The 23394-nt window shown below is 54.4% G+C and overlaps 1 protein-coding gene across 1 annotated transcript in view; it reads right to left on the reverse strand.

Annotated features, from left to right (window-relative positions):
- Positions 1-753: 753 nt before the first annotated feature.
- Positions 754-23394, reverse strand: part of ADCY5 (adenylate cyclase 5) — a gene marked incomplete at both ends in the record, with an annotated part of 154767 nt that continues 132126 nt past the window's right edge. Inside the window, 9 exons of the mRNA XM_079704355.1 lie at positions 754-882; positions 2617-2741; positions 5614-5818; positions 6881-7144; positions 13402-13534; positions 14613-14642; positions 16738-16913; positions 19682-19846; positions 20285-20401. Coding sequence (XP_079560481.1) covers positions 754-882; positions 2617-2741; positions 5614-5818; positions 6881-7144; positions 13402-13534; positions 14613-14642; positions 16738-16913; positions 19682-19846; positions 20285-20401 — 1344 coding nt within the window. The remainder of the gene's footprint in view (positions 883-2616; positions 2742-5613; positions 5819-6880; positions 7145-13401; positions 13535-14612; positions 14643-16737; positions 16914-19681; positions 19847-20284; positions 20402-23394) is intronic.

Here is a 23394-nt window from a genome sequence, read left to right on the forward strand (position 1 = left end):
AGGTTTTCAATAATACAAAGTAAAAAATACAAAAAGACAAGTTGGGATCCCCGCCCTCCCTCCCCAGTGGCATCCTGCTTTGCCTGTGGGTTTCTTACACGCATACAACTAGCAGAGTCTAAAGAAGGGCACAGAAACGTGTTTTGTTTTATTTAATAAATATTTTCTTTTTCTCAGAACCGCCACTCCTTGCTCCGGGGCCTCTGGCCTCCCCCTCACAGTTCTGCCCCCTCCATGGGGCACCGGCTGTGGGTGTGGGTGTGGGAGGAGCCCGCGAGGAAAAGGTCCCTCCAAAGCCAGCACTCCTGCCCAGGGCCCCCTCCACCACGGAGCAGGGCCGCGGCCTCGGTCTGAAGTTTAAAGGCTCACATAGAAAAGCAGCCCCAGGGCCCGGGGCCAGGTGGCGCCGCCTCCCGCCCGCCGAGGCCGTGCTCCCGTGGCCCCGCACACGGGGATGCCGCGCGCCCAGGCCCCTCCAGCGGCGCCTCTCCGCCCGCGCACGCGCCGCAGCACCCGGTAGAAAACGAGATTCCGACCGAGTCTGGCGGCGTCTACTACAGGGGGAGACATCTTTGGTCAGCTTGGTGCTCGCAGGACGCTGGCACCCCGGGGCCTGGGACGGAGACCGCCCGCCCGCCAAGGCAGAAGCTGCTTCTGGAGTCAAAGTGGAAAATCTCAGGGCGGCCTCGTGGGCTGGAGCGAGGCTTCCGCCGTTTCTCTGGAGGCCAGGCTGCCTGGCGTCCGCGGCGGCTGCTAACTGGGTGGGGGCCCTCCGTTGAGGAAGTATGTCATCATCTCGCCTTTGCCCTTGACCTTGACCACACCCCGGCACTCCAGCTGGTACGTGTTGGCGGCCAGCACCTGGTACATGTCTGTGGTGACCTAGGAGGCAAACGAGGAGAGAGGACAGGCCATTCATGACCTGAGCCCTGACTGCCACCGACTCGGAAGGGTGGGCGGCGTGCCCCTGCGGGGCGGCTCGTCCAATGAAGGGCCTCAGAAACCGGAAGGACAGCAGCACCCACCCCTGCTGCGTGGCGTGGCGAGCACCTCACGTGTGCCTGTAGCCCACAAACTGCCTGTCATCATCCACAGTGGGAGAAATGCAGACACTGAGGGGAGGCGCTCAGGAGCTCACAGCCGTCTGACTCCCCACAATCAGTGCCCAAGGGTTTATCAAAGTCTAACTCCTGAGTGATCAGAAAGTTCTAGAAACCGTTTTTTCACCACAGACAGTTGGAGAACCACTGCTGATCTCATTTCATCCTTCTGTGAGGTAAGAACTATGATCTCAGGCTCATAAAATCTAAGTCACTTGCCCGATGTTATGTAGCTAATAAATGCTAGAGCCCGGATTCACTTCAGATGGTACTGCCTGTCTCTGCTTTGGCTTTTGGAATAAACAGGAGAACTCACAGGTGGTTTCAGTAATGACACAGCACTACTGCAGGGCGAAGGGCCAGAGCAGGGGGCACAGGAGCAGCAGGACGGCGAATGCCGCACCACAAGGTGATCCAAGAGCCATTTCCGAGCATAGCCAGCACCCGGCCCCCGCCAGCGCCCCCATCACACGCCTGCTGTCGGACCAGGGAGGAGGGGGCAGCATATTCCGTGAAAGGTAAGCCCCGTGCAAAGGCGAGGTGCTGGGTTGTCATGTGCTTACTGACTGAGCCCCTCACACCTGTCTGTGGGCGGGGTTGCAGGCTCTGTAAACACTCATCCTGTCTCCCCATCTCCCTTGAGGACCCCCACTCCCAGCCTGCTGTCCCTTCCCCCGCCCGCCCCCCCCGCTTTGGCACAGGGATAGAAGTGAGAGAAGGCCATCTGGCCAGAGCCCTTAGGCAGCACCCGCAGGCCAGCCAGGGCTGTGCTGGGGTCAGCCCCTTTGTTCAGAGGCCCCCCAGGGAAGAGAAGTTAGGGGCCAGTTAAGCAGCGTCAGTGTGAGCAAGGACCTTAACAATGGCCCAGTTTGCACTTGGGAAAACTGAGGCCGGGGAGGCTAAATGACCAGCCACAGCCTCACGGGGACCCGGGGGTGCCAGACTAGAGCCCAGTCCAGGGCCTCTCTGTGTCAGATTGGAGCAGAAAGAATCAAGGAAGGCCTGAGAAAAAAAAAGAAAAGCAGCTGAAGAGCAGCAGGCCTGGGAATCACAAGTACCAGATGCAAAGGATGAAGAGAGGAGAAAGTCTCCAGGTCTCTGGCCAGGCCCCTTGGCTGTTGAGGCTGGTGAGAGCACCATCCCGGGACCATTGGCCTCGTCTGGTTCTCAGAGTTAGGCCCTGAGTGCTGTGGGCTCCATTTGGCAAGACCCTGCTCGTTGCGGCCGCCTCGTGTCTGCTCTGCGTGCCTCGTGGCTTGGCATCTGCAGCTGGCTGCCCTCATCCCCCCCAGTTCCTTCTGTGGCCAGTAGAGGGCTTGCATAGGGTAGAAGATCTGTCCAAGGTACCGACGGACCAAAACACAATTGTGTTCTCCAAGCTTCCAAGATACCAGCGCCAACTGCCCCATCACCCTCCAATTTGGCTGCAGAAATTCTGACTGGGAACAGCGGGCGGCCTGCCGGAAGACCACTTAGCATCACACAGAGGTCCCCACATGGGTGCTCCTGCACTCACCTGGATGCGGTCGGGCACGCCGGTGCTGTCCATGCGGCTGGCCACGTTCACTGTATTGCCCCAGATGTCGTACTGAGGTTTGCGGGCCCCAATCACCCCAGCCACTACGGGGCCGATATTGAGCCCTGCAGGGGACAGAAGTCAGAAAGCTCATCAGGGTTCAGACTGACGCTTGCCCTGCCTGCCCTCACTACCGTTCCTCCCTCCACACTCGGCAGATTCTCCCCGACTCTTGGCCTTAAGACACCCAGGGTCCTCCCGCCCCGAGGCTGTGCCTAACCCCACAGCTGCCACTGCTGTGCTCCTACTGCACGCTTGCTAACTTGAGACCACAGGAACCCATTCACATAGCTGCTGCTCCTGTGTCCTCGCCACCCAGGCAACGTTCAGCTCCTGCAAACCCACTGCTAGACTGCCCTCTTCAAAGTGTCCAGTAACCTCTTGCGTTGTCTGATTGCCTTTCCTTAATTCCCCCTCTCTTGGTGGCATTGAAGTTTTCACCTTCAATTCAGACTCAATATACCAGACTCGCCATTTTCTTCTTCCTTGCTCCTCTGTCTGTTTCAGGGGTGCCACCATTCTCGTTCTTAGAGCCTACTTCCTAACCCACCTCCCTGACCCCAGAGTCTCCTCTCTCCAGGTAATCCTCCCTCAGGCCTCTGAGCCAGGTCGGTGATGCCGCAGCACCGTCCACATGGGCTCTCCCTCTCCATCTCTCTCCTACGCTTCTGCTCCGGTCTGTCCACCTTCCCAGTCCCGCCCAGGACAACACTGAGCAACCATGTCCCTGAGCCTCTGCCGTGCTGGTCTCCACCTCAAGTGTCCTTCCTCCTTCTCTCCTGGCGAAGTCCTTTCTGAACACATCTGTCTCAACCGGCATTCGCTAGACATTTCCTACACCATCTCCAAGCCCCAGGGTGCTCCCTCCTATTACATAAACTGTCTTTCACACTGGGCCTTATTAAGCCTCGCTGTTGCTTAACTATTTCTTGTGTGTGAGTGGCAGGACCACAAACACAGCAAAAGCTCCCACATACACCCCTTGGCCACTCCCTAAGTCAGAAATGTCATCAGTTTTCAAAACTGTTCCCTCCACGACCCTCCTCTTTGGTCCCATCAAACCACATGTAGCTTTTTACCTCACGTGCTATTCCCAGGCTGGACTGTCGCCCTCACTGGCCAAAAGCCACGCTCCCCAAGGAAGACGTTCCTGAGTCTGTAGGACGGGATCTGCCACACAAGGCTCCCAACTGCCTGCCCAGCTACTTATCTGCCTGCCACTCAGTCCCCAGTCCTGGTCCAATAAAGGAGCTGGGGCAGCTCACAGAAATAAGTACACACTGGGAGAAAAGTGCAGAGTAGTGCGGGTGAGGGAGATGGGGTGAAAGGCAAATAAGAATGGCAACATCACAGGAAACCAAGAGTGACATTAACACAGAAGCACAGGCTGCCCCTCAGTTAAAGCAGGCCCCCAGCTGGCTCTGGTCTGGCTTTCCAGCAGCCGATGCAAAACGAAAACCTGGTCCAGTCCATAGGCATGTGTCCACGGGCCCACACGGCCAGCTCCTCAGGGAAAGCCCAGTTCCCAAGACTCGGGCCAGGACGAAAGGTCTCCTGAGGACATTCATGATCACAATATTGATTTTTAGGAATCCAATATTTCAGTCTAATGTGCTAATTTTTCGAACTGAAATACCAGTATTTTTGTTGGTGAATCTCTGTTCCTTTTTTTTTTTTTACAAAATTTGAAATCTGAATAATTTTTGGCCTGAGATATTTCTTGCGGGGGGGGTCGGTCATACATTAAAATTTTGACAAGAACGAAGGCCTGCTCTTCTGGAAAGCATTCTTTACCTCCACCATCCTCAGAAGGAGGAGAGAGCAATGCTCAACAAAGCAGTTTCTTCTGAAAAAGGAACTCTTACTCTGAAAGCCTGGGCATCCTTGGCAAGATACATGCTAAAAAAACAAACTGCTGAGACACCTTGAACCTTATCAAGCAACACAGTCAGAGTTGTGATTCTGAGATCATTTTGTGGATATAGTAGGGGACCGAACAGGCAAGTGTGCTGATGTACGTGGGTTTTCCCTGCGCTATTCTTTCAGCTCTTCTGTAGAGTTGAAACGTGTCAGAATAAAAGGTTGGGGTAATAAAACAACAAAATTGAATACCAAAAGGTGTAGGCACAGGGAATATAGCCAATATTTTATAATAACTTTAAATGGAGTATAATCTATAAAAATATTGAATCACTATGTTGTGCACCCGCAACTAATATAATATTGTAAATCAACTATACTTCAATTAAGAAATAAAATAATAAAATACAAAAAATGAAAAAAATTATATAGGGTTTTGGTTCAAAGATTTTCTGAACAAGTAGAGTATGGCTCTGCCTGTTTTGAAACTGACCCAGGGCCTCTGCTCAGAGCTCCCCACTCTCTCCCGTAGCGGCCCTGCCTCCAGGACACCACAGCATCTGCGAAGCTCCTCAAAGCCACCCAGCGAGGGCCAAGGCATTTGACAAAGAAGGGATCCAGGGAAGATATGTGGACTTATCTCCACATCCTCACCGTTTCTTTCCCCAGTTTGCGTAGACCAGAAGAGCTTTCACAGCACCTAGAAGATCTTGCTCACGTGTGCACAGAAACCACTTGGAGCTCAGCGATAACCTCTCTCTGTCTCTGAGTTCCCGCCTCTCCCACCGGGGGCCCCTCTGCCCTTGGCACACAGCATCCCCCCACAAAGCCTTTCTGGCAGGCACAGTGAGTGGGAGAGGCAGGAACTCAGAAAGAGGGTGTCCAGTGCTTACCACCATGCAGAGGAGGCACCTCCAGGCCCTGGGAGAACTCTGCTGTGTGATGGGGGCCTACCCCCACCCCTCGGGCAGGGACACACTGCAATGTTAGCCTCTGCTTGGACCGGGTCATGGTGGCGGCATGGGGGATGGTGGGTGGGAGTCCCAACAAGCCCTCCGGACTCCGGGCCGGGCTCACCAATCTTCATCTGGAAGTTGTTGAAGGAGTGCTCATTGATGTACTTCATTTGGTCCATCAGCTTCATGGCGAAGTCAGCGAGCGCTTTGATATGGGTCTTGCCCACCTTGTCATAGGTGGAGTCGTTGAGGCCCGAGGCGGCCATGTAGGTGCTGCCGATGGTCTTGATCTTTTCCAGCTGCCTGAACCGATCCTCACTGATGATCTGGACAGATGGAGGACAAACTGGGTCACCCCCAAGTTGGGCACAGAGGTCTGCAGGGAAGTGTAGCAGCACGGCCCCCTCTTGTCTCCCCAGTTCACACAGGGGGGCCCATTTCCATCACCAACTCAGTGCAAAGCCCTGGTGCCCCCCAACAGTCAGGCCTTCTCCAGCACTTACCCTGTGGCTGTCTAGTGGCTGTGGGCTACGAGCCCAGCCCCATACAAGAGCCCCTGGGGCCAGGTCACTAGTCACCTCTGGGGCTCTGTCCTCTGACAGGGATTGGCAGCCACTTTCCCCTTTGCTGGCTCAGGTCTCCATCCCTCCCAGGGAGACCTCCTCATCATTGTCCAGCAGGACGCTCTTCTCCTGTCTCCAGGACCTGCTGAAAGCCTGTCCACACCCATTGCAGCCAACTCCAGTTACCCCACCGCCCGGGAGTCTTGGGGCCTGCTTCTGACACTGCCTGGTCCCACCTCCATGCCCCAGCCCCTGTATTCCCACCGGGCTCATCCCTCTCACGCTCACTACGCGGTGAGCTCCCAGCCCTGAGACTGCTCTACTGGTCACAGCATCCCCAGGGCCTGGCACACACTGGGTGCTCAACAAGGGAGTAATAAACCAAGAAGAAAATGTCTTTGTTTCTGCCTCTGCTGTTCAGGGCTTTGCATCTTTGTCCTGCCTCCTCCTTTAGCCTGGGAACTCCTCCTCCCTCAGACTCTCTCAAATGCTGAGTCCCAGCCTGAGCCCCATCCAGTCCTAGATGGCATGAGAGGAATGGCGGGTGATGGGGGTGAGTCAGCCAGGCGGGGCTTCGATGGGGCAGCCAACATGCACAGACTGCGAGTTCAAACAGCTGAGCTGAAACCCCAGCTCTGCCACTTGCAGGCAGTGACCCAAGGCAGGACGCTTAACGTGCAGGGGCCTCGTCCTCCCCATCGTGACATGGTGATGGGGAGGAAATGTATGCAGATGCCTGTGACAGTGCCTGGGACACAGTCAGAGCGCCTGACGCCTCTGCTCACATCTGGTGATGGGAAAAGGGGCGTCGGGGCCCGGCCGCACCTCGTCAAAGTCGGCGATGATCTCGTTGAGCAGCCGCAGGCACTCGACACCCTCGTTGTTGGCCTCCAGCTCCACGTAGAACTCGGAGAAGTTGGCGATGGAGGCGAACATGACGGCCACGCACTCACACGACTGATAGTAGAGCTCATCATTGCGCCGCTCGCGGGCCAGGAAGTGCGCGGCTACGTCCTTGGGCAGGATGTTGTGCAGCAGCCGCCGGTTGTAGGCCTGCAGCTCCTCCATCTCCTCCTTCTCCTCGGTGGCCTGGGACAGAGGACTCGGTCAGAGGGAGGGCAAGCATTGTGCTGCTCGGAAAAAGGCAGTGCGATCCGCCCACGTGCCAGCGCAGGCCCAAGATTTCAGCAAGTGCTGACTTTGCATCCTCGCTGCTGTCTCTACTTCCTGGTTTTCTATAAAGAGCATCTCTTACTTTGACCAACAGAAAAGAGAGATCTGTAGGTAGCTAACTCTTCCCGCCTGCCTCTTGGAAAGCGACGCCTATGAGGGCATTGATCCTGAAGGAGGGAACCCTGAGTGAACACAGGTCCCGGAGGAGAGGCCGGAAGGATCCTGTCTGCCCCAGATGAGGAGATGGCAGGAGGGTAAAGGGATGGTCCAAAACCACACCCAAATGGCCCTCCAGCCACCAAAAGGCTCTTCGACTTTCCATTTTCCCCTTCATATCGGGAAATGCGATCAGAAAGGCGGTTTGAGAAAAATCACTTTAGCAGACTAACCACAGAGAAAAGGGCTCGAAGCGCTGCCCGTTCTCCCTGGTTCCCTGAGAGCTGACTCACCCCAGGGCCAGATGCAACCCGCAGGGCCAGGAGGTGCAGGTACCCAGAGGTTCCCACCTGGGTGGGACAAGGACATCACTGATGACTTTGGTTCTCCCCTAGCTTGGGTCCTGGGTCTGGGACAAGCTCACTCTCCATGATAAAGGGGCAGTGCAGGGCCTCGGATCAAGAGGCCAACAGTGGCCCACAGGCTGAAGCACAGAGGTAGTCCTGCACCTCGGCATGCGACGAGCCAGCTGACCAGAGTGTTCAAGGGACACGGGGGTACAGACTGGAGTCTGCTGGCTTCCTCCCCTCAATGGCAAACAAAATGGCCCCCTGAACTGGGGGTGACCGTGTTGGTAAGGCAGGCAGGCAGGCAGGCAAAGAGTCATTGGCAGGGCTGTTCAAAGGATCTAGCCAGCCTGCCTGGGCCTTCCCTAACTACACATGGAGGCCTTTCTATTCACTGCAACTAGAACATCCAAAAGGGCCAGGACTATTTCTCAGGGCCCTGGCTCTCCCGGTAGGCGGTGGCTGCCTACAGGGAAGGAGCTGGCACACCCACCAAGGCTGCAGGACTGGGTCCAGCAGGGAAGGAGAAAGCTCAGGGACCCTAAGGCTCAGGGTCTAAGCCTTGCCTCTGAGATGAGAGGACCCACTTCATTCCTGGAGCCACTGAAAACGTGGCCACAAGGATGGGGATCACACCCGAGGAAGCTCCTGGACCCTCAGGTGCCTGGGGGCGGTCCAGCGGGCATGTGCTGTCTTCCTGCCAGGTGACCTCTGCTCCTATGAAGTGGGACAGTTTGACCACCCCCCTCCCCAAAAATAAGTGCCACCTGCTCCTACTCGGGAACGGGTGTGCCAGAGGGAGAAGGCTGGAGTGGGAATCCCTGTACTTCTCGCCTGCTGTCCCATGGAGGAGCCCCAGCTGGTCCATCTGCCTCTGAAAATGCACCCAACTGCCCCCACTCCTGCTCCCCACATGCCTGGGGACCCTGGAGCGCCTCAGCTCCTCGGATCAGCCTGCAGGTGGCAGAAATGTGACACGTGCCTTCCCAGAGTGCCTCTGCCCAACATGGCAGGCAGGGTGGCTGTGGAGGCTGTGCGTGGGGACTCAGGGAGCAGAGACGCGGCTGGGAGCGCACGCCAAGCGCAGAGGCCCTGGCCAGGTATGGCTGCCACATCTGGGGAACTCTGCCCAAGACATGCTGGCAGCTGCCAGCACAGCCAGCTGCTTCTAGGGCTGGGCTCTGCCCAGGCAGGATAGCTTAGGGGTCCACAGATGCTTGCTGGTCCTAGTAAGTTCAATGCTGTGGGAGGGGACAAGAATGGGCTCTCCCGAGAGCTGAGGCCAAGTGGAGGGAGCCTTGCGGGTTAGGGTGTGTTCCTCGTGCAGGTGCTTCGGGGAAGCTAAGAACCCCAGGCTCCCCACCTCCCCGTCAGCACCGCACCCACCCATCATGACCACAGACCCAACAGCTAAATGGGCTGCTGCATAAGACTGGGCGTGCGGAATGGACCATCACTCACCCATCCCAAGGACCTGCGTTCAGGTTATTGTTTATCCTGCCCCAAAGCCCTGGAGCACAAGGGGAGATGGAGGGAGGTGGACGCATCATGAGCCTGTCAGAGAGCTTGAGTGGAGAGAGGCTGACACACCTAGCAGGTAGAGACACGCTCACCACCCGCCTGCAGACACACACACAGTGTGCATGGCCTTCTTAATTGTTTTCAAAATGGGAAGTGGTCAGCCACTTCCCTTCCAATTTTCCCTTCCTTCCTGCCCTTGTGCAGAGCTCTTGGTGCCTGAAGAAGGAAGTGATCAGAGGAAGGGGTGCCACGTGTGGTATGTCCAGTGTGCAAGGAAGCAGGGCAGTGAGGGGGGGAGGGCATGGTAGGGCAGAGAAGGGGGCTGGGGTGGGTGGGAGGTGGGTTCCGTCGAGCAAATGAGTAAATATATGGAAGGGGAGGTTCTCACTGCCAGAGATGATGTTTGCATGCATAGAAGGGAGAAGGCTAGAAAGAAGCCTGAGGTGTTGCATTGGCAGTGGGGGTGCTGCTATAAACTCATGGTTTTGAATATCAACAGACAGATATTGGAGTAGTATCCATCTATATGTATGTGTGTATGTGAATGTTTGTTTCTATGTTCCTATATACCTACATACATTTCCTGGCTTCGTCCACAGAGAGGACCTAGAACAGTGAGCACACTGAGTGCCCTGATCTGGGTTTCTAAATACCATTCTCCACTAAAAAGAATTGGGGCACTTTGAAGGGAGGGTACGTGCTGAGCCCCAGACATCTTCTTGTGCCAGAAAGTAAGAAGATGCTCAAAGAATGATGGAGCCAACGGAAGACACACCAGCCAAAGCCAGGACAATTAAAGCATTAAAATAAATGATGAGAGGAGCAGAGTAAACCCCATTGAATTCGATAGGAATCCGGGAGTCTATGCTGATGTAGATAAATGAATGACCAAGTAAATGAGAGGGGGAGAAGGAGAGCTCTGCCTTACAGGAGAATGCTGACTAACAAATGCAGAAGGAATGACAGACATAGGTCATCACTACCTGGCAGGCAGGAGTCAGCAACGGATGCTGAGGCTGGTGGGTGAGGTTTGCTGGAGATCAGAATATTGGCGTAATACCAGAGTATCTTTCCACAAAATGCTAATTGAGTACAAAGGGGAAGATGGGGACCTGACAGTGGAGAAATCTGGCAGACACCCACTTGAGTGGGTGATCAAGGTAAATGTCACCAGGGGTGGGACAGGCCAACATAGAGGAGTCCCCAGGGTGATGCTCTGAGAAGTGCACAGTGTCATTTCCACGGTTTTCCTCCAAGAAGGCATGGCCTGAGTCTGGACATGGGAAACATCAAGGGCTCTAGACTGAGGGTCACAGAATAAGGACCTCTTTAAGACTGGCAAACATGAGAGGAAAAGAAAGGAGACATGACAACTAAATGCATAGGGTACACCAGATGGGATCCAGGGCCAGAACTGGGACAGCTGACACAACGTGAACAGCTCTGTGGGTGGGATGGTATCGTGGGTGCACAGTGTTGATTTCCTGACTGGGAGTTCGCACGGGGATAACGCAGAGAGTGTCCCTGCTTTTGGGAGGTAGACACTGGAGAATTTAGGGGGGTGATGGGGTATTGTTTCAGAAAAGAGAGTGGGGGGTGACGGAGCAAATGTAGACAAATGGCTGGGGAGTCTGATGAAGGGACTGGTGGAGTTCTTTATACTGTTCTTTTAACTATTCTGTAAGTTTAAAGTTATTTTTTAAAACTTCCTCCCATAAAAGAAGATAAAAATGGGGGGGGTGCATGGGTGTGGGGTAGGAAGTCAGGGAGGAAAGATAAAGAGTGGAAATGACCTTTTTCTGCAGCCACATGTGGAAAGAAACACTAACAATACAAGTGCCTGACATCGACTGGGTCTCCAAACCTCCCTAAACCCTCAGCACAGCTGGGGTCGGCAGGGGAATGGATGGGGGCGGGCTGCAGCCGGGGACGCAGGAGGCAATGGGAGTGCTTTGGGCAGATGTTGGGGCCTCAGACCAAGGGGACTGGAGGAAGTCTTGTCCACAACACACCCCTTTTTCCCTGGCTGTTTTGGTTCGGGGAGGTTCACCCTGGCTGAAAGCTGGAAGGCTTCAGCTCTCTGGGAGAGACAGGCACACTGCCTCATGGCTCCTTCAGGTCTTCCGGGGCTACGAGAAAGCTGCTGTTGCCTGGGTACCGGGGAGCCAGAGGTAGGGGCTCCTGGGAAGCTCCAGGCTACTCTGCTCAGCAGGCAGGCGGCCTCGGTTTGACCCTGTGCCCTCAGGAGCTGGACAAGGCCCCGGGATGCGGGTCAAGGGGCAGCTGGTCACAAAGATGCGGAGTGGCAGGCTCACCGTCCCTGGCCTCCGCCCCTTTCTCGGGTCCTTTGTAACACAACAGGGTCACCCAACAGCAACCACCTTGGGAGGGGCTCCCTGGGGGCTCCTGGGGGAGGCGGGGGTTGTGAGCAGAAGAGTGGAGGGGCATTGGCCCTGGACCCCACAAAGCCTGGTCAGCCCCCAGGAGAGACTTGGGGACCTCCTGGGAACTTCCCCAAGAAGAGAGGCGTGAGGAAGTCGGAAGGAGGCTGGGAGGCTGCTCTCCGAGAAGAGAAGGTGCAGCCTCACACTGGGTACCCCCGAGGCCCCTCCCAACCCAGGGCATTCCGCATGGAAAACATGCTCCCCCAGCCTCAGGGCACCCCCACCAGAGACACCCAATAGCAGGGGCAGCCAGATGCCCCCGTCTTCACTCAGAATCCAGTGAAAATCCAGGGCCTCCTGCCCCGGCCCGAAGACTTTAATCTCAACGTTACTAGGAAGCGGAGGATGGAGGAGGCCTAAGCGAGTTGCAGATGAGCTGAAGAAGTAGTCTGCACACAGGGGCCAGGCCAGGGGAGGCAAAAAAAGCCAGGCTAAGCTATGCCTTGCAGGCGGCTGGGCTGGAATAACAGGTCTGAACCCCACCTTCACTCCCATCTAAGACCAGGCTTTCTCTTGGGGCTTCCCTGGTGGCGCAGTGGTTAAGAAACCGCCTGCCAATGCAGGGTACACGGGTTCGAGCCCTGGTCCGGGAAGATCCCACATGCCATGGAGCAACTAAGCCCGTGAGCCACAACTACTGAGCCTGTGTGCCGCAACAACTGAAGCCCACATACCCAGAGCCCGTGCTCCGCAACAAGAGAAGCCACTGCAATGAGAAGCCCGCGCACCGTAACGAAGAGTGGCCCCCGCTCGCCGCAACTAGAGAAAGCCCGCGCACAGCAACGGAGACCCAACACAGCCAAAAATAAATAAAATAAAATAAATTTATATATTAAAAAAAAAGGCAAGACCAGGCTTTCTCATGGGCCCTTGCATGCCCTCTCCTGCATCTTTTGAGGTGGTCCAGCAGGTCGGAAGGGGCCACAGGGGCTGCTGCTGTAGCACCTGGAGTACGCTGTGCATGGCCCAGCAGCACCCCTCCCGCAGGTGGACACAATCAGGGCGCAGGGCACAGAGCCTGGAGGGCAGAGTGCTGGCTGGATTCCAGCCCCACTGGGGCACCCAGCACCCAGCACCTCTGCCCCTGCCTGAGCCACCTCTCATCAAGGCCAGGGCACAGCCACCTGGCTGGACTTCCTGTTGACGATCTTTGATGCCCCTTCCAGCCATCTTCCCCTGGAGGGGTCTTCAAGCCCAGTTTAGGCCACATCGAGCCCTGCTCAGAAGCCTCTGGCACCAACTCCTGCACTAAGGCCTCCGCGGCCCCAGGACTGCACTCCCCCTACTTCTCTCCTCTCCTCCTGCCACTGTTTTCCCCCTGCCCTCCTGACTCTTTGCTGCCTCTGCCACAAACTGGGCCTGCCCATGCCTCCCCTCTGTCCCGGCATCTGGATGCCCACGGTCTTTGTGACTGAAGATCCTCTCTCCCAGGCCCATCAGAGTCCCGGTACCAGGCACTGTCAAGGGTGGGTTTGTCTGGAGCTCCAGGGTTTTGCCTCTTGACCCCAGAGAGCAGGGAGCAGACTCGCTGGGACGTGGGGCACCGGTCTGCTGGTGAGCAGGACACCTTGTCAGTGCAGAACCCAGGCCCAGCCCAGCCCAGCCCAGCGGATGTACTGCTCACTCACAAAGTGCCATGAGGCCTGGGGGTCCCGCCCCACCCTTCCAACCCCACCCCCGACCCCCCCAGCCCGGGGCCACCCACCTGCAGTTTCCAGAGGAAGTCGAGGCGGGCGGTGGACTCCACCTGCTGGGCGTGCAGGTACAGGGCCAGCACAAAGACCGAGATGATGATGGGCGTCACCACCTTCAGCGCCACCTTGGTCGCGTGCTCAGGGCTGCAGGCGGGAGGTAGATGTCCTGGCACTTCATGCCGGGCTCTGAGGCCCCTCAGGCCTTTTTTTCTACCTCCCACTCCAGCCCCCCTATCCTCACCCTCCTTCTCTAACTGCCTGAGGTGTGCCTCCTCCAGGAAGCCTTCTCAGTGGGCAGCCCCTGCTCAGCCCCGGCTCAGCCTGCAGCTCAGCAGCCAGCACTCTTCTCCTGATGGCTCCCTCTCCCCCGTCACTGGGGTGCTTCCCTCTGGTTACATCAGGGGATGAACGAGGCCCTTGTAAAAGGCAGCGTGTACATCTCAGGGCTTTCTCAGTTGACAAGACAGGGGTTGTAACAGGGGAGCCAGGCAGGCCATACTGACCATCTCTGGGCAACCTTGGGCAAGTCCTCTTAACTCCTCTGAACCTTAGTTTCCTAATCCGTAAAATGGGATAACACCCATATTTCAAGATTGTGGCAAGAATTACAGACACTGTATGCAAACTCCTTGTACAGTGTCTGACAAACAGTAGAAAATCCAAAACTGGTAGCTATTATTGTCTGACTATATTTCTGTTAACATTATTAATACTCCCAATAAAAACAGCTGTCCCTGACCCTGCTCCTGTCCCAGCAAAGAGCCCAAACCTTGAAGGCTGTGTAGACTCCCTGCCCAGGAGCAGCCCCGAGGCAGGGCCTAACCTACACGCCCTGCAGGCCTCTCCTCAGCTCCTCTCCTCTGGGGGCAGAAGCGGCACCTGTTCTCCTGCACCCAGGATCTCATGCATGCCCCTGGGGAGAGCTTGAGGCCTGTGGAATGACCTGTGGATCCTGATGGCCTTGGTCACTGAGTCTATAAATCACCTTGGGGTGGTGGAGAGATCATAAAAGAAGGGCACCTACCCAGTGAGGACCCCTTGGTACCTAGGGAGAGGAGGGCCTCCTCCTTCATCACCCACCTTGCCGCCAAGGCCCCCTCCCACCTGGGTACCGCTGCCTCCTCTGCTGGGCTGGTGGCCTGAGCTGGTGGCCTCTGGCTGCTCAGTGCCAAGGGCAGGCAGGGGTTGTATCAGGGAACTTGGAGAAACAGCTTCAACTCACCACTGGGAGGTCCCGTTGTTGTTGAAGTCTCTGTGAACAGGAGTTGGGGAGGGCTGTTCAGGGCTGCTCCCTGCATCAGCAGCCTCCATGCCTGCTCTGCTGCCCCCCACCCCCTGCTGTGCCCCTCTACACCCAGCTCTGCTTCCCCATGCCTCCTGCTTCTGCCCCCACCACTGCTGCTCCTTTGCCACCTCCCCCAGCACCCCTCTTCCCAATCCAAGGTCACTTTCAGGATGGGAGGCTTGCAGAAAGGCCAGCCCCAATTAGCATCTGATCACCATGACCACAAATCACCCAGCCCTCACCTGGGACCCTGGGGCCCTCCCAGCACATCCACCCGGGCAGAAGCCTGTCCCCTCTCCCACCCCAGCCAGTCGCTGCCACCCAGAGGAGGAGAAACACTACACCTGCACTGTCCAGTATGGTAGCCACTAGCTACATGTGGCTACTGAGCTTAAAATGTGGCTAGTACAGGTTAAAATGTCCTGTAAGTGTAAAATAGATACTAGGTTTTGAAGACTTAGTGTGGAAAAATGTCAAATATTCCATTAATAATTTTAAACTGACTATATATGAAAATAATATTCTGAATATATTGGTTAAATAAATACATTATTAAAATTAACTGCTTGTTCTGCCTTTTTAATATAGCTACTAGAAAATTTTAAATTACATCTGTGGCTTGCATGATTTATCTAGTGGACAGTGCTGCCCTAGAGCCACACCAGGGTCTCCCAACCAGAAAGGACCTCCATTCTCTGTGGCTGCTTCAGCAGGAAGAGTGGAGGGGCTCTGGGGAGGGGCGGGGCAGGAGAGAAAGAGGAGGCCAAGTTCCCAGCTCCCGCCCTGATCCACAGGGAGAAGGGTCGACCTCCTCCCTCTCCTGTCCCCAAGGGACTGCAGCCTGCACCGCTCATGATGCTACAGCGTCTCCCTGTCATCTGCCCACAGCTCTGCACAGCTGTGGAGAAGTTCTTCCTTGCATCTGACTTAGATCCTTCACAACATCTTCACTTTCTCAGGCGACACTCTGCACAAGAAGGTAACATTTCCGACACTGGAGTTATTGCCTATTTTATCCATGACTGTACCTTCACTGCCAAGCTCGGTGCCTGGAACAGGGTAGGCCCTCAATAAATATTTTTCAGTGAATGGATAGATGGATGAATGGATCCCTTCCTCTAACTCAGAGAAAGTACAGTTCGCTGCATTTTCTCAGGGGACACAGACCTGTCATTCACGTGTTTTGCTCTTCCTGATGTATGTGTGTGTGGGGGGGATGGTAATGGGAAGGAAAAGGTACTACATATCAGGCACTTTACATATTTCTTACTACTATAGGTATTATTATTCCCATTCTACTGGGAAAAAATAATGAGGTTCAGGAAAAATAGCCAAATGTGTGTCTGAGGCTGAGATTCAAACTCAATTTGACCCAAAATCAGAGCTCTTTCCCCTCACGGAGCTACCTCCCCTGGAAATCTGACAAATGTCACTATATGACCAGGCTGACTGCCAGCTAGATAGCCTGGGGCACAACCCCCATACTTGCCACCTCTCGGCTGTAGGATTTAACTGCTCACCATCACAGCCACAAGCGTTTGAGCAGTGCACAAACTACCCAACTGTCCAGGGTGGCCCTGCCTACTTTGCTAAGTTGCTATGAGGATAAAAGGGATAACGTATGTCCAACTGGTTTGAGGCAGGACAAGTGCCCACGAACAGCAAAGGCTGTTCCTTTGCTTGCACACACCTTGCTTTCCAGCTTTGTTGGACCTTGACCCCTCTGGGCCTGAGGTGCAAGGGCAGTTAGGTGAAAATAGGTCATCAAAGGCTGCCCTGGACAGATGAGGAAAAATTCACTGAAGCCTGAGGTCAGGACTGAGTAGGAGGCTGGAGGCAGAGGGACAGGGGACCTAATAGCTCTGAGGCCACCCTCACCCCTGGGGGAGGGATGGAGGGAAAGAAACAAGACACTGTGTTGCTTTGTCCCGTGGTCAGAGCTAGGAGCAACAGAACACTCCCCTGGCAAGCCCCCTGCGGCCCAGGAATCCAGCCTCCCGCTCTTCCTTCCTCTCTGCAATGCCCCAGAACCCGTGCAGAGCGCGAGGCGGGTGCCACCTACATGGCGTTGGCTGTGACCAGTAGGTCGGCATTGTCAAAGAGCGTGACACCAGGCACCTCAACGACAAGCACGTAGATGAGCTCGATGGCCAGCATGAGCACCAGCTTCCCGATGCAGCTGATCTGCAGGAACACGGAACAGGCCAGCAGGCTGAGCAGCACGCTATAGGTGAAGTACTGTGGAGAGAGGGCAACGGCTTCAGCGCCCCGGGCCCCGCCCACCCCGGCCCCGCCCCCGGCCCCACCCCTGTCCCCGCCCCCCAGCCTCCCTCCAGTCTGAGCTGGCCTCAGGTGAAACTGAGGGTCTGGGGATGTTTCTGCTGATGCAAACTTGTACTGTGGTGTGAGTGGCCCTGGGTAGGAACCAGGAGGTGGGGCTCCAGGCTGAGGAGGACCACTACTAGCAGTGTGGCCCAATGGTTAGAGCAGGGCTCCAGGCTCAGGCAGACTTGAGTTTCAGCCCTGATTCATTATGGACTGTTTGTGTGACTTAAGCCATTTATTCAACCTAAGCCTCAGTTTCCCCATATGCAAAACCTATCTCATGGGCTTACTGTGATGATTACACAATATGAAGCCCCTGGCACAGTGCGTGGTGCCCTCCATTACTGTGGGAGCACAGGCTTCAGCCCCTGATCTGCAACATAACATGTGGTGGCAACATCTGAACTGACCTTATTTGGTGGCCAAACTGACCTACTGATGTGGTGCGAATTATCACCTTTATCCTGCTTCCTGTGACTATACATACATTTTGCTGCAGAAACATTTCTGTGTTTCATTATCAGGCGCTGCCCATACTGCACTGGGGTGTGAGGTAACATTTTAAAACCTGAAAAATTCCCAAGTCCAGGACATATCTAACCCAAAAGGTTTCAGATGAGGGATTGTGCTCTTTCCTGTACTTTGGGGAAATCCTGGTCTCTGAGCCTCAGTTTCTTTCTCAGACAACCAAGGGGCCAAACCAGGTGATCTCAGAGGTCGACTTCTGCTCTGTTGTCCCCTGACACTAGTCCTAGTCATGTCAGCAACTATTATTTTTCTCTTTTAGATTTACCATTGTTATTTCTGCATCAGGCAAAGCGACTCACTGTTCGCTGCCTCTGCCTTGGGCTGGAGGCCAAATTTGGTGGCTGGCAGTGGGGCAGTCCCTTCTGCCTAGGCCTTCAGGACCCCAGAGAGGGACTGCAGAGGCCCCTGGCGGTTGGAAGGGGGAGGGACCAGCCTCAAGTCACCAGCAGGAAAGGGGCAGAGGAAGGAGTAGGGAAGGCACAACCCGATACATCAGCCCCAAGGATAATAGTCCTGTCCTTGGGGGATGGGGAGGGGAACCCAAGCGCCAGCCTGGATTCCCATTCAGACCCTGGGCCCAGACATCCAGGAGGCCAAGGCTTAATACTGAGGTCCACCTCAGGGTCTGTGAGGAGTTGCTGAATCAGAACAACCCTTGTGGGATGGGGTCAGCCCGAGGGGTCTGTAGAGGGCCTGGGATCTGAGGGCCTGAAACTGGTCGGGCTGGTGAGAGCTGAAGTCTGTGACCAACCAACCATCTGCCACAAACAAGGAACCAGAACAGGCCCTGATACCACTGCTTTGTTCCCCCATTCTCCCATGGAGCAACCACCAAGGGGCATGTGCAAGACCAAAAACAGCCTCTGCTTCTCAGCAAACAGCCCTCAGGCAGCAGCTCCTGTGGGCTGTCGGCCAGATGTGAGAGGGAAGAGAGGTGGGGAGCGGAGGGCGGGTGCTGGAGCATGGCTGCCTGGGCAGAGGGAGGGCTTGGCGGGGGCCCAGGGACAACTGGTCTAGGTGAGCACCGGTGAGGGTGAGCCCTACCCCTCACTGAGTTTCCCTTGCCCATGTGTACAGGGGAGTAGGATCAGGTCCATTCCCTGGGGCGGGGGAGGGAGGCCAGCACTGTGACAGCCCACAGGGCCCTCACTGCAGTTCTGAACCCTTGTTATGAGTCATGGGCCCTTTGGGAATTGGATGAAAGCACGGGCTTTGTCCCCAGAAAAGGGCAAAAACTGCCATCATCTTACAGGTTTCACGTGAGCCCCGTCAGGGAGCCGGGTTATGGGAATCACCCAATGCTTGGAGCAAATACCCTGGGCTGGAAGCCTGGCCCTGCTGCTCGCTGCAAAACGGCTCCCTGAAGAAGCACGGCAGGGTGAACAAAGCACCTCGCATACCATAGGCGCTTAATGCACGCTGCTCTCGAAAGGTTCTCGCCATTTTTTAAACCCAATAACCTGTAGGTACATGATTTCTTTTTGGGGTGACGAAAATGTTCTAAGATTAGATTATGATGACGGCTGCACAAGTTTGTGAATATACTAAAAGCTACTGAATTATACTTTGAATGGGTGAACTTGCTGGCAGTACTGGTTTGGGATTGGGTTCCCTTTGCTCCCCTCTGCTCTCTGACCCACGGCAGAGGGGTCAGACAGGTCCTCCTGAGGCCATATCAGGAATGCTGCTGAGGCTGAGCATTGAGAAACAGCTCTGCCTTCAAGTTAAGAGCAAGAGTTCTGAAGCTAGGTGACCTGGGTGGGAGCTCTGGCTCTGCCACTTACTAGCTGTGTGACCTTAGGCAAGTTACTTAACCTCTCTGTGCCTCAATGTCATCTGTATAAAATAGTATCTTTGTCATAGGGTTGCTGTGAGGATTAAATGAGTAAATGTGAAGCCCTTAGCACAGTGTCTGGCACATGGTAAATACCATATAAACAATAGCTATGCTATTATTGTTGTTACTGCTATACTGAGGAGGTCGGCCTTGTTCACTGGTGTCTGGCACAAAGAGTGAGAGAGACTGAGGGGGAAGGAGGTCTCTGTAATGGCAGTGAGCTTGAGGGCCCCTGACTGTCCATCAGAGTAGCCAAGGGCAGAGAGGGCTGGGGTGGCAGGTCCCCAACCGTGTCCAGTCCCTCCCTGCCCAGTACCTCGGGGAAGTTGCAGTTGGGCCAGGGGCTGCCGCAGAAGCCCCGTTCATCACCCAGGCTGTAGTTGCCGGCTGACTCCATCACGTGGCACGCGCTGACCTGGCTGGCACTGATGTTGTGTTCGCCCGCCAGGCAGCCAAACAGGTCCTTGGAGTTGCACGTGAACTGGTGGGGGAGGAGAGGGTCAGCCTGTGGGGACCAGGCCAGGGTAGCTCATCTCCACAGGCAGCAGGTGCCCATCCCGCCTTGCCTCAGGTGCAGCCTGACACTGGCCGGGACAGGAGAGGAGCCTGGAAGAGGCCGAGGAACGGGCAAGATTTGCCCAGCTACCCAGGGCAGGGCTTGTAAACCTCCCTTGGGGCATGCTTCCCTGAGTCTTTCCGGCTCCTCCAGCCTTGAGAGTGAGGACTAAAGGCTGTGTAAGAGGCTTTAGGAGCTAAATGTGATCCCAGACCCAAGGTGAGACCCAAATAAGAACTTCCAGGGAGGAGAACGCCAGGGCCTGGGGGAAAGTCTCCTCCCAGCCCATGCTTGTGAGGTACAGGGCTCCACTGGGTTTCACCCAATGGGCTGAGGAAGCGCTGGGGAGGTGGAGCCACCCACCATGTTGACAAAAGCCGACAGGAACACCAAGGTGATGGTGAACACGCCCACCAGGGTGCTGTTCATCTTGGACCGCACGATCTTCCTGGAGAGCCTCTGCAGCGGGGCCGGGAAGAGCTGTCGCGGGGCAGAGGGAGGACAGAGATGGAACAGAATTCAGTGGACTCCGCACACCGCCACAGAGGAGCTCGGTGGACGCCCTCCCCACCGTTGTCTCTCGCCAACAGAACCACAGGGGCTTTCCTGACCCCCTCCCTGTGGGCGAGCCTCCAGCCTCGCACCATTGCATCCCTGCTTCCAGGCCAACCACAGCGCAGATTCTGCAGCTGGCTAGAAGGGGGTCCACCTGGGGAGCTCACAGGTAAGAGAGGTAGGACGAAAGGAAAGATGCTACCTTCACCCCAACGGGGAAGCAGAGAAAAAAGCACATGTACCCGCTGTGTGAATGCTGGGCCGCTTGGAGTTACAATCAGGGAGGGGCAGGAGGTGGGAGTGGAGGAGACATGGAGGTGCCCAGAACGTTTCCGGGAGGGTCAGAAGGCTTCGGGGAAGAAGCAGGGAGCTGTGGGTCTGAGGGCTTGGAGAGAACCTGGGGTCTGGAGGAAAGGGACGGGCACGTGAGAAGGGAGCAGAGCAGCGTGTAAGCGGACAGCGGGGCCCGAGTCACGGGAATGAAGTGAGCTTTTCTTCAGCAGGATGCCCGCGGGTCTGCCATTTCCCTCCCCTAATCCTCCCTATATTTCCTTCAGCTAGACAAACTGTATGTCCACTCAAGACCCACTGCGGTTTTGGTAATTAAATGATTGGGTCTACCAAATCTGATACACTTGGCCTTGGCCCCCATGTGCTCTTCATCTCCCAAGCAACCTGACTAAAAAAGAAGTTGACAGACCCCAGAAAAGTGAAGTAGTGGATTCGTGCTTCCCCCATCCTACCTACCTTAATGCCTCCTGGTAAGGCTGATCTGCAAGCATGCCATGCGTCCTTTGGAAACCCCTAAGGGCAGATGAAGGTGGTGGAAAAAGCACTCACCAGAGCCTGGAGGCCTGGGTTCTAGGCGTGGCTTTTCCTGTGTGACCCCTGAGCACACCGGCACATTCTGGCTGAGTGTGCCAGACTGCAAGATTTATCCACCCTCTGATACAGAGCGTTTCTGTAGCTGGTCACACAGACAGCTAAGTAGGCAAGGGGACAGAGTGGGACCACGGTGTGAGTGCTCATTCCCAGTGTGGAGAGGACTGGCTTGTGTGCTACAATGTTTAAGGCCAGCAAGTGCCGGGCCCTTGGTCCAGTGTTCCTCAGCTGTGACCCAAACTCACTACATGCAGGGCGTCTACATGGGCCCATCAGGTTGCCCCCATGGGACTTTGGGAAACCAACACAAATATGCTGATGCTTGTGCTGCTTGCTATGCTGTGAGTAATAAAGTCTCTTGTCTCTGACCCAGGAGTCTCGTGACGTCTGCCAGCATCTATGAAAGAGCAACAAGCTAATTTATTAGCTTGTAATTAGGGTAAAACCAAATCTCAGACCCTTCATAGTTTTTGACACCAAGAAAGTGCCCTGCTTACCCCCTCAGTCTTGGGCTTTGGGCTGGGCATGCATGTAGGGAAGCAGTATATCTTTCCACCCCAAATCCTCCTCCACCCTTCCAACAAGGCCACTTCCTATTCAGCAGAGGGAAAGAAGGGACCACAGAGAAGGAATGCAGCAGTGGCAGAGGCCTGCAAGCCCTTCAGGCTCTAGGCTGAGTGGTGTAGACCTTGGACCTCCATGTCCCCAGCAGGGGTGCCTCTCAGATGTGTTCATGGATCATCAAGTCTGTGGCATTCTTCTGAAAAAACACTTCCTTCTGGGGTAATAAAGGAGGCACTCTGACTGAACCCTCTAACATGGCAGAAGAAAAGATATGTGTGATTTGGAGAACATAAGCTTGGATTAAAATATTGGTTTAACAGACATAGAGATCAATGGAATAGAGTGAGAGTCCAGAAATAAACCCTTACCTTTATGATTGATTGATTTTGACAAGGTAGCCAAGAAAATTGAATGGGGAAAGAAGAGTCTTTTCAACAAATGGCGCTACGACAACTGTATCTCCACATGCAAAAGAATTTGGAGCTTACCTCACACCATATATAAAAATTAACTTGAAATGATCAGAAACCTAAATGGAGGAGCTAAAACTATAAAACTCTTGAAAGAAAATATATAAGTAAAGCTTTGTGACTGGATTAGGCAATGGTTTCTTAGATATGACACCAAAAGCACAAGCAAAAAGGAAAAAACAGATAAGTTGGACTTCATCAAAATTTTGAAAAATTTTCCTTCAAATAACACCATCAAGAAAGTAAAAAAGGTGTTGGTGAGAATGTGGAGAAACTGGGACCTTTGTTTGTTGCTGGTAGTTATGTAAAATGATATAGTTGCTGTAGAAAACAGTATGACAATTCCTTAAAAAATTAAACATAGAATTATCATATGATCCAGCAATTCCATTTCTGAGTATATACCCAAAAGAACAGAAAGCAGGGGCTTATACAGATATTGGCATACTCATGTTTATAGCAGCATTATTTTCAATAGCCAAAAGTTTAAAGCAACTCTAGTGTCCAGCTATGGATGAGTGGATAAACAAAATGTGGTATACATACACAATGGAATATTATTCAGCCTTGAAAAGGAATGAAATTCTGAAACACGCTACAGCATGGATGGCACCTTGAAGGCATTATGAAAGAAGCCAGTCACAAAAGGACAAATACTATATGATTCCACTTTTTTGAGGTACCCAGAGCAGTCAAATTCATAGAGACAGAAAGCAGAATGGTGGTTGCCAGGGAAGAGGGCAGAATGGGAAGTTATTGCGTAATGAGTATAAAGTTTCAGTTTGGAAAGATAAAAAAGTCCTGGAGATGGATAGTGGTGATGGTTGCACAACAATATGAATGTACCTAATGCCACTCTACTGTAAACTTAAAAATAGTTAAAATAAAAAATTTATATTATGTATATTTTACCATAAATTAAAAATGATTATGAAAAGGAAAATGAAAAGACAACCCACAGAATGGGATAAAATTGTTGTAAACCATATATCTAATAAGGGT

This window comes from Hyperoodon ampullatus (assembly GCF_949752795.1).
Source record: "Hyperoodon ampullatus genome assembly, chromosome: 5".
NCBI lineage: Eukaryota > Metazoa > Chordata > Mammalia > Artiodactyla > Ziphiidae > Hyperoodon > Hyperoodon ampullatus.